The sequence below is a fragment of the Octopus bimaculoides genome, chromosome 3 (genome assembly GCF_001194135.2).
Source record: "Octopus bimaculoides isolate UCB-OBI-ISO-001 chromosome 3, ASM119413v2, whole genome shotgun sequence".
NCBI lineage: Eukaryota > Metazoa > Mollusca > Cephalopoda > Octopoda > Octopodidae > Octopus > Octopus bimaculoides.
In genome coordinates, this window is record NC_068983.1 from 53,235,753 (window position 1) to 53,246,970 (window position 11,218).

Genomic DNA, 11,218 nt, shown 5'->3' on the forward strand with positions numbered 1-11,218 from the left:
TGTATGTATGTATGTATGTATGTATGTATGTATGCATGCATGCATGTATGTATGTATACATGGTGCAGAGATTATATTGTCATCTAAATTACGCAAAAATGAAAGTAACACTGACATCTCATTTTAAAAGATATATTTACCAAAATTACATAAAAATATCTTGAAATACTAAAGAGTAAATTTCTTCAATAAAATCGCCATTGGCCTCAACCATAGCCTCCAAACGATTTCGGAATCTCCTGCAACTCTTTTGGATGATCTCTTTATTTAAGTTGGTGAATGCTGTCATAATCCTTGCCTTCAGTTCATCTTCAGTGTTACAAGAAGTTTTGTTGGTCTCCCACTCCACTATACTCCACACATGATAATTAAGGTGGTTGCAGTCTGGAGAGTTAGGTGGCCAGATGTTAGGGGTGGTGTGGTTGCAGAAATTGTCTCAAAGCCATGACTGGGTTCTCCTGCTTTTGTGGTATGGTGCAGAGTCCTGTTGCCAGACATAGGGTCTTCCAGCAGCCACCTTCTTGACCCAGGGCAGCACTACCTCCTCCAGGCGCTTGATGTAGGCCTCTGTGTTGAACCTGAGGCTGTGTGAGAAGATGAATGGAGGTATAACATTGCCATCACTAGTGATCACTCCAAACACCATGATGTTAACTGGATGTTTGATTTTTATCACTCTCAGTACATTTCCTCAGATTGACAACCAAACACCCTGAAATATTCATATTGGAGCTTCCAGCATGAATGTCAAGAGGTACAGCATATCGTCTCCAAATTTCTGGCAGTGTGAATTGTATCATGATGCTGTTTTTCTCACTGATGGTGCCCAACTGGCCCTACTATACTGTGTAGTCAACAAGACAAAAAACAAGCAGTGCACATGTGCGAAATTAAGAATATAAAATGGTGACAATTTACCAACCGCACCTTGTGTGTATATATATATATATATATATATATATATATATATATATATATATATATGCATACACATACACATGCACACACCACACACACATATATGCATATACATATATACATATATATGTATGTATATATATATATATATATATATATATATATAAGACAAGAAGGTAGAATGTAAAGGCTTTAATCAGAACCACAACAATTATTTCTGTGCCTTAGTAACAGTTGTCAGTTGTTGGTTCATATATTATACATATTATTATAAGAGGTGGCATCAAAAAGTTTCCAGACTAGTTCTGTAGCACATTAACGGGTGGCAGCATATAGTTATGTGTGCAGTGAGAGCTGGCAGTGACCATCAGGAGGCAGTAAGCTGAGTGACACTGCTGTTTTTACTTTGCAAGTGGTGAAATTTGTGTTTTTGTGATCACATATATGTTGTAGTCTGTGATTTTGTCATGGACAGAAACAAAGAGCCAGACCATCAATTGAGAGTTCTACTGTGACATTTTGAAACATTTGAGGGAGGACATTCTGTGAAAGCTACCGGATCTGTGGAGTGTGAGGAATTAGATTTGTCATGATTACAATGCCCCCTGTCACCAAGCTCTCATTACTCATCAGTTCCTTGTTTCTTTACTGCTCACAAGGGGCTACACAGAGGGGGAAAACAAGGACAAACAGATTAAATCGATTATATCGACCCCAGTGCATAACTGGTACTTATTTACTCGACCCCGAAAGGATGAAAGGCAAAGTCGACCTTGGCGGAATTTGAGCTCAGAACATAGCGGCAGACGAAATACCATTAAGCATTTCGCCCAGTGTGCTAGCGTTTCTGCCAGCTTGCCACCCTCACTCATCAGTTTCTTGCCAAATATAACCTGGTATCACTTCTGGACTCACCTTATTCACCAGATTTAGCACCTGCAAACTTCTATCTCCTCCCCAAGATGAAAAAGCAGCTCAAAGGTCACTGTTTTAACACTGTTGTTGAAATCCAGAGCAAATTGCAGAAGGTCCTTGACTTTCTTAAGGAAAACAACTTGCAGGCTGGATTCTAAAAGTGGCAGGAATGCTAGGACCAGTGTAGTGTTGTGCAAGGTGACTATTTCAAAGGAGATAATTTTAAAACCTAGGTAAATAGATTATTTTTTATTAAACATAACTAGTCTAAAAACCTTTTGATACCATCTTGTATAAATAGTATATAAATATGATCCAGCATTAGTTGTGTTCTTGCATGTCATCAGGTGAGTACACAGCTATTGCTGGATCATATTTATATAATATTTAAATTATTGCAATATTTTGTTTTGTTTCAGAGAAAGGTTATAATTTTATTCGCTTTGATGACTACAGGTTGCACTACTCTCTCTTTTACTCTTTTACTTGTTTCAGTCATTTGACTGTGGCCATGCTGGAGCACTGCCTTTAATCAAGCAAATCGACCCCAGGACTTATTCTTTGTAAGCCTAGTACTTATTCTATTGGTCCCTTTTACCGAACCGCTAAGTTACGGGAGCGTAAACTCACCAGCATCAGTTGTCAAGCGATGTTGGGGGGACAAACACAGACACACAAACATATACACACACACATATATATATACATATATACGACGGGCTTCTTTCAGTTTCTGTCAACCAACTCCACTCACAAGGCTTTGGTCGGCCCTAGGCTATAGTAGAAGACACTTGCCCACGGTGCCCTGCAGTGGGACTGAACCTGGAACCATGTGGTTGGTAAGCAAGCTACTTACCACACAGCCACTCCTACTCCTATAAAAATAAGCATTCCCATGCCGGGAATCGAACCTGAGCCGCCTGGGTGAAAGCCAGGAATCCTAACCACTAGACCACATGGGAGTACTAATAATTTCGCACTAATAATTTCCATTTACATGTTTAGCAGTAGGATTGCCATCAGTCCATCAAAATACTCTGTCAAACCAGAAGTTCACCAATATGTTTCTTTACTACTACTGTCTTTATTTTGTATGTTTTCTACATCCATTGTATGACATTCTTAACTTACCTCTGGATTTTGTTATTCTTTTACTTCTTCTATGTTTCTATTTTTCTACTTGAGTGTAATGCCAACAAGCTGGAATATTGTAAAATTTGCTATAAATTCAGTGCACCAAACTTCCACAAAGTCTTATGTACACATTCATCATCATTCTTTTAATGACACTGTAAACCACTCCATTACGTTGATGTTTGAATGTTCATGCTGCTTCATTCTGACATGTTTCTGGGTGTTATCCAGAACATGAGCTATAATGTGGGAGGTTGGTACATCAGATGTATTCAGACAGAGTTGCCACACAGTTTGTCAGTTCTAAGATTATAGTAGTATTAACAGAGCAATAGAAGAAGAAAATAGATCAATAGATTTATAAAGTTGTGAATGAGTTTACCTACTTCATAGAATATACTTCTTTTATTGTTTTCTTGTTGTAACTTGTTCTTTGAATTTTTCATAGAACTGAAATGATTACTAACAGTTTTTAGTATGAAATTAATGGCATGTACAATCATATTTCAAATTTGTGTGTAGTCTCTTATGATCTGTTCAGATTCTATTTTATGAAAGTTTTTCTTGAGGTAATATTATGAAAAATAATTGGTTTGCTCTGCCATGTTTTAAACATGTTGAGCAAACATTCCAGAAATCGTTTTTATACAAATATTTGTGAACGCTTATTAGAACACATTATAATATCAGCTTGTTAACATCAGAATTATAGAATATTATTTTCCATTTACAAAAATGTTTCACACATTTTACGCTAACAAAGCTTTGCCAACAATTGTGATGTAACAGTATTTCATATCCATTTAGTGAAGGTGTTGGGTTCCACAGACATTTCTGTAATCAATAATTTTACTGAGATGCATTCCAAGTTACAAATTACATAAATATATGAATCTCTGAAGATTTCACCCACCTTTTTTATGATAGGCTTGCACAGAGACCAGGAAAAAAACTAGCAAATAATGAAATCAGTAGTTATACATAACTCACCTCCATCATACTTTCTGTGTGATTAAACCTGACATTTCTATGAAATAGATCACCAGACGCTGACTGAGAATAGCATTGAAATATAACTTATTTAGAAAACGTGGATCAGGACAGATATCTAACACACCTAATATATAAATTCAACTGCCACTAATTAAAAAATAATCTTAAAAGGTTAAATGATGTCAAAAATATTATAATTAACCTCTCACAAGAACTTGAAGTATGTCTTACAATTGTGAAAAATTTCATCCTTTGTATGCTATACTCATCACTAACTACACTCAAAAGTAAAGAATCAATTTTGCTTTTTAAAAACCAAAAGGAAAGAAAAGAAAATTATTTAAAACTCAGTAGGAAAGCATTTAAAGCTTTGATTATTTTATTCATTTTTGTTTTAGCTGTTTTATTTTGAGAATGATCTTTCCAAACATTTCACATTTCCAATCAATGGCAAATGTAAAAAAAAAAACAAATTAGTAATTATTGACTTCAGATATTTGAACAAGGACTTAATTTTTTTAGGAAAGGAGTATTGGTAATTCTTTCATTGAAATTGGAAGGAAGAAAAGCAAAGACAACTCTAGCAGGATTGAAATCTGAATGTGAAAGGCTATATCTAAATTCTGTGAGGCATTTAGTCTGGTATACAACTACATCTGTCTCTCCACCACTCTATAAAGTAATATCATCAATAATTTCATTCATGAATGCCGTCATAACTTCTATTCCACAAAGTTCAACATAATGGATTTTCTATTTAAAAAAACAGATTTAATCAATTATTGAAAACATTATAAAAATTTGAATGTCTGTATTTCTTATAAAGTAAAGAAAATCCTGGAGATATATTAAAACAAATACATAACCTTTAGCCAGTGTTTAATATGTTGATCAGTCAATTGTTTATTAGTTCATTGAAAATGAAGATAAAAAAAGAAAAGGAAATTCAACACATCGGAAGAGAATATTCATATTAAATATAATGTTATTGTTTCATAATATCTTTGAATAATTGTGTTTATATTGATATCAAGATTATTGTTATATGTACATTTATAACAATATTATCTTCATAGAAAGCCACCAGAGTAGCTCTACAGTTTGGTTCTGTATTTGACAAATAATTTTCTATTGCATTCATGAAATTATTTTTATCTTTACTTTGTAACAGTAAACAATAGATACAGTAAAAATGCATAGAAATAATATTTCAAAAATATGGAACTCATTTCTGATGGCTGTGAGGAAGTTTCAGTCAAAACAAATCAAACAATTTTTCTTTTTATTGGCATATAGCATAGTTTTATAAACTCTCAATTTGTATTACACAGTTGGGAATTACTCAGACTATTTTATGGCTTGGTTACAGAACAGTAATTGCACAGAAACGGCTTTACAACTGATATCACATTTTCCCTCTTGTCCTGTAAATATAACTTTGTGAAGTTTAACCATTTGAAGAGCTGACAAAGCTTAGATAAGCTTGAGAGAAAATGTTTACATACTTCAGGAACCAACTCATGCTAGCATTTAAAAATAGAATATGTTTAATACTGTATTATGCATTAAATTGATATTAACCTTGTGTGGATATTTTGTGTTAAACCTAGATTTGGGGATTTTCATATTTTGAAACAATTCCTCTATCATTTTGTTTATTTTATTTTGGGTTATTAGAAAACTAGCACTGGCACCTAGTAATTCCAGTGTATTGTGTAAAAGTTACATACTAGTGTGGAAATTACATACGTGTGTGTGAGTGTTAATGTATGTCTGGGTGTGTGTTTACACACACACAAACACCCACACATACATTCACACTCATAGACATGCATAGACATTTGTAAGTAAATAGTTGACAGTACCTCTAAACTAGGAAAATCATTATTTTATGATTTGGCATGAATCCAGGCAAAGTGTTTTTTTTAGAAATAATGAAAATTAACAACGGATTAATTATAGAGATTGGTTTCTAAATAACAAACCAGTATATATGAATATGATATTAATCTTTAAACCATTAACAATGTATCTTTAAAGGGAGTGATCAACATTATATCTCTATTATGAAGTTTTGTAGATTGTCACTCAAGAAAAGGAGTCTTTCTAGGTGTTTGTTTTTGTTTCAGTTCCTACACCCATATATATATATATCATCATCATCATCATCATCGTTTAATGTCCGCTTTCCATGCTAGCATGGGTTGGACGATTTGTCTGAGGACTGGCGAACCAGATGGCTGCACCAGGCTCCAATCTGATCTGGCAGAGTTTCTACAGCTGGATGTATATATATATATATATATATATATATATATATATATATATATATATACATACAGATATAGGAAGATGGTTGGATAACAAGCTGTTAGAAGCTCTCTTAAGATATATTATTTGTCATGTAATGATTAACATTACATTCATATATATTAGTTTGTTATTAAGTATTGCTGTTAATCTGTAATCTTTTCTTACACTGTATGATTGAAACCATGGAGAAAATATTCTGTGTTTACTCAGTCTCAGAGCACCATTACAATAGAATGTTATCATTGTCTAGACTTCAAAATGTAAATCTTGGATTTACAAACAAAATGTATAAATTTTTAATGAAATAAGAATATTCTATGTTATTTTTCTACTGCATCTTATGCTGAAAATGGATTAAACTGAATACCATCACACTTTTGTTTTTCATGTTTTGCAATATCTGAGATAATCTTGACACTTGTAACTATAGTTATAATTTTTCTACTTAATGGTGTGATCAAGAATTATACAAGCCATGAGATTGGCTATCATATCTTCTGTTTGAAATCTATAGAACTTTATTTTTCTGTAATAAATTTTCAACATATTTTAAAATGTTATAACTCATTTTGTTGCCCTTATCATGACAGAGCACTACATTTATATATATAATTTTTTTACACCTGTATAGAAACGTTATTTAATCCCAACCTCTGTATATTTATGTTTTGATGCATAGAGTTAATTGTGTTTGTCTTTATAAGTTAATAGGAATAGAAGATTTACTTCAATCTATTACATGCACAGATTTAAGTTCAGTCATGGATTCCATGCTATTAAACTATTTTTAAATGTTTACTTGGTTGCATTTTGCTTAGAATTATTAAAGCTTTTGAAGTATAATGAAATTAAACCATCTACTCAGCTACAACAATTACTCACCGCCTTTGATTTTTAAATTTTCAGATAAACACAAAAGTGAAGTGAATATATTTTATTAGTTATTTCTGATTTTTTTTTTCTTCAATGTCAGAGACTGAAATTTTATCCTCTTTTGCCATTGAAACGTGTTTAATTGAAATGTTGTTCATATTTTAGTCTCTAAATATAAGCTAAGAAATCTTAATTGATACTTGAAATAAATTTAATTTTTCATTTTTATGTATAGTTAAAATATTTCAAAAAAAACTTTTTCCATTTTGATTATGAGTATCATATTTTCTCTTCCTGTTTAGATATGGCACAAAATGAAACAATATTTAATAATGACTTTAAGAACACAGAGGGTAACTCAGAACATTTCTATAATGTTATTCACAACCATCACGCTAGTTATGTTTATAAATGAATTATTCACATACATTCATAAATATGAAATCACCTATTTTCACAAATCACTGTCAAATCACTCTCTAAAACTTCCTCTATTCATGCCTCAATTTTATCTATTGAAATTCCAACTATTAAATTATGTCTTTACTATACTTCAAAATTTGAATGACTTTGGTTGAATATTGGAACAACATGCCAACTTCGTGTGCTTTTAATAACTATGTTATGCTTGATGTTTTGAATATCTATTTTTGTTAAGTTACCATCACTCAATAAATTTTTCACGTATAAACATACTTCACAATCAAAATTGTATTTAACTTTACTAAACACTTTTGTTTTCCCTGTCTCTGTTCACAAGATTATTCCATATTCAGTTTATTGTAATATTTTTTGTTCATTATTTTCTATTCATAATGATTTCCCCACATCTTTAAATTTAATGATTCTATCTTCCAGTTTTCTCTCCCTTTCCAATTGCTATTTTTGATATGCAGTCTGGTAAAAAGACCATTTCTAATTAACATATTATGCTCATGTTATGGATAAAATGTAAAATATAAAAGTAATTCTTAAGAAAGATTAGTTAATACCATGCAGGAAAATACAAATTAAATTCTAACTCATAATATATAAACAAAACAATAACTGCAATATACTTCTATTAAGAATGGAATGATAGGCATTGTTTATTTCAACAAGGGCTGCTGTCAGTTTAGTTTCTCGTGGTTTTGGGTATTTTTCGTGATCTTTATTACACTGAGCATTTGAAATCCGTTGGTATGGCTCTTATTTATTCCTTCTTCCAACGTTGTTTGCAGGATGAAAATTATGTAATACTTGTTGAATAGTAATTCATGCTACACAGCGCTTGTTCAGGTGACACATTCAAGGTTTTTTTTTTTTATAGACAAGATGGATGGATATAGTATTTTCCCTATCTGCTTGTCAAGTTGTCCTCCTTTTTTCATGGCTTTTGCAACAAATTTTTTTTTACCTTCTTGTCGTTCTTCATGAAATCTTAAACCCATTAATTTGTATTTTAGCTGGCAGTTATCTTTCATAATACAATGTAACTTTGTCCGAATGACGGGCAAAATTTTACAAGTTTCCAGTCAGTGAATGTCATAGTTGTAGATTGCTTGGTTCTAAGCTTAGCATAGAAGAATGCTAAAATGCAAAGCAAGAGACCACAGTTTTGGTAAAATGGGTTAGATTTACTATAAGATAGTTTGGTTAGCAAAAATCTAACATATCTATTCTAAGATCAAATCTTATTTTGCTTCTCATTTATCTTTTCCTCAGTTCTATTTGTTCTTCTCCCTTTCTGCAATATTTTTGTTTTTGTTTTTTTTTTCCTATTGTTTTTTTATGTTTTACTTTTCAATATAGAAAAGTTCCTCAGATCTTATATATGCTATATATGTGTCTGTGTATTTCTATATAAATGAGTACGAATGTATTATCAGTATATGCATACTCTAGTTCAAGCTAAAATAGATGTTATTTAGTAGTATGTAAAATTAATTTCTACATTCACAACAAATCTTAGGTAGATTAAATTGTAACAACATTCATCATAAAGATGTGCATTGATTAGGATAATATATTGTAGATCAGATTCATATCACCAACATATTAGTACTATGAATAAAAAATATATATGAAATAAGGGCTTTCATTGGTTGGGTTGCATGTGAAGACCTGGGCAATGTTTTTTTTTTTGTGCATAGAATACTGGAAGCTACTCATGCATAGCAAGTCTCTCCTATCCACACCAGTGATGTTGTTCAAGGAAAAAGGTTATTGCTTTTGGGCCACAGTTTAGCAGTAATGTTATTACAGGCATTGTTCATTGAACACAAAGAACTGGAATAAATACTGCAAGGCATCTCATCCAATGCTCTAATAGTTCTGCCAATCTACCACCCTGAATTGGTGAATTTTGTTTCATTAACTCTAAAAGGAAGAAATGCAAAGTTGACATTGACTGCAAAATGTCAAAATAAAATGCCATTATGCATTTTATCCATCTCTCTAATAACTCAGCCAATTTGCTGCCTTCATAGTACCATGGACTAATTGTGAAGTAGACAACTAAGGTTCTATTGTAAAAACAATATGGTGATGATGGTAGTCTTTTGTAGTCCAAGAAGCACAGTCATGCAATTTCTTGCTGAACAACCTGAACGAATGAGTTGTTTATAATGCTCAAATGTATTTACTGTACATTAGCTGACTTCCTCCATCAAATCAACATTGACTGATCAGGTGCATGGTGTACCACATGTCAGGTGCCAAAGTGATTGCAAAGCAATGTGGAATGAATGAGCTCACTCCAAAAAAAATAGCATAACCTGGTCCACGTATTGAAACCCTCATCTTGCAACTATGAGAGTAGCACCCAAACCACTAAGCTATGTACCTTCACATGAAAAATATAAAATTGTCCATTATCACTTTTACTTCAATAAAAATCTTTCCTCCTCTAAATTGAAATTGCATTGCAAGAAATATTATTCTGAGTTATTATTCCCCTCTTATGAAATTTAAGGTAATCTACCTCTGCACAAAGTTCATCATAAGTTTTAAACAAACTTTTGATATGATTCCTTAATTCCTGATGTTTGATAGTCATTTAGTATCATCAATAATTTGTGTTATCAAACATGTAAGAATTGTTTTGACCAACCTGAGAGCCATGAGGATATATACTGAGTCATCTCATAAATAATGAAGTTTTTTCAATTGCATGAACTAAAAATCAGAGGGAGACAGGATAAACTACTTGCATCAACTTGCTATTAAGGCAGGTAGTAATTTTACCTTGTACTTATTCTTAGTGCAAATTTTGAAGAGTGCAGTTCGATTTTAACAATTATTTTTTCAAAGCTATAATGGAAATGACAAAGGAGCATATTTGGCATATTTTGTATTATGAGTTCAATAAAGGCAACAACGCAACAGAAAGTGCGCAAAATATTAATGCAGTATATGAGGATCAGACAGTAAACATAAACCAGTGTCAATGGTGATTCCAGAAATTCTGAGCTGGAAACTACAGCCTAGAAGATGAGCCTCATCCTGGAAGATATGTAGATCTTAATGAAGACACTCTGCAAGATCTGTTGATCTTGATGAAGACATCCTGTGAACCCTGGTGGAACAAAATCCCATTGTGACTGTTGAGGAACTAGCAGGAAGCTTGGATTTGGTCATTCAACCATTCATCGATACCTGTGTGCCATCGAAAAAGTCAGCAAATTGAGTCAATGGGTTCTTCACAAACTTTCCAATTCTAATCATACACAGAGAGTGAATGTGTGCTCTTCTTTGTTATCATGTCTCATGAATGAACTTTTTTTTGGCCCAAATAGTGACTGGTGACGAGAAATGGGTTCTCTATAAAAATGTCAAGTGCCTAAGACAGTGGGGTAGGGAAAGGAAAAACACTAGCAACTCAGGTTAAAGAAGGTATTTAACCATGTAAGGTGTTGTTATCTGTTTGGTGGGATGTGAAAGGTTTAGTTTACTTAGAATTTTTAAACCCAAACCAAATGATAACAAAGGGGGATACTGCAAGCAGCTTGAGCAGCTTAAGTCAGCACTAGAAGAAAAACAACCATCTTTGGTTTCAAGATGAAAGGTGTTCTTCCATCAGGATAATGCTCAG

General features: G+C 32.6%; 1 protein-coding gene and 1 non-coding gene across 5 annotated transcripts in view; one reads left to right on the forward strand and one right to left on the reverse strand.

The window, feature by feature from the left end:
- LOC106880693 (uncharacterized) overlaps positions 1–11,218 on the forward strand; it is a 559,449-nt gene that overhangs the window by 231,191 nt on the left and 317,040 nt on the right. For 3 of the 4 annotated variants that reach the window (XM_052966171.1, XM_052966172.1, XM_052966174.1), the window contains one exon: positions 7,449–7,499. The exons of the other annotated variant lie outside the window; for it this stretch is intronic. In XM_052966171.1, coding sequence (XP_052822131.1) covers positions 7,449–7,499 — 51 coding nt within the window. The remainder of the gene's footprint in view (positions 1–7,448; positions 7,500–11,218) is intronic. 4 annotated transcript variants of the gene reach the window in all.
- Trnae-uuc (transfer RNA glutamic acid (anticodon UUC)) lies at positions 2,724–2,795 on the reverse strand. Its single transcript has one exon. It is a non-coding gene; the product is annotated as a tRNA-Glu (tRNA).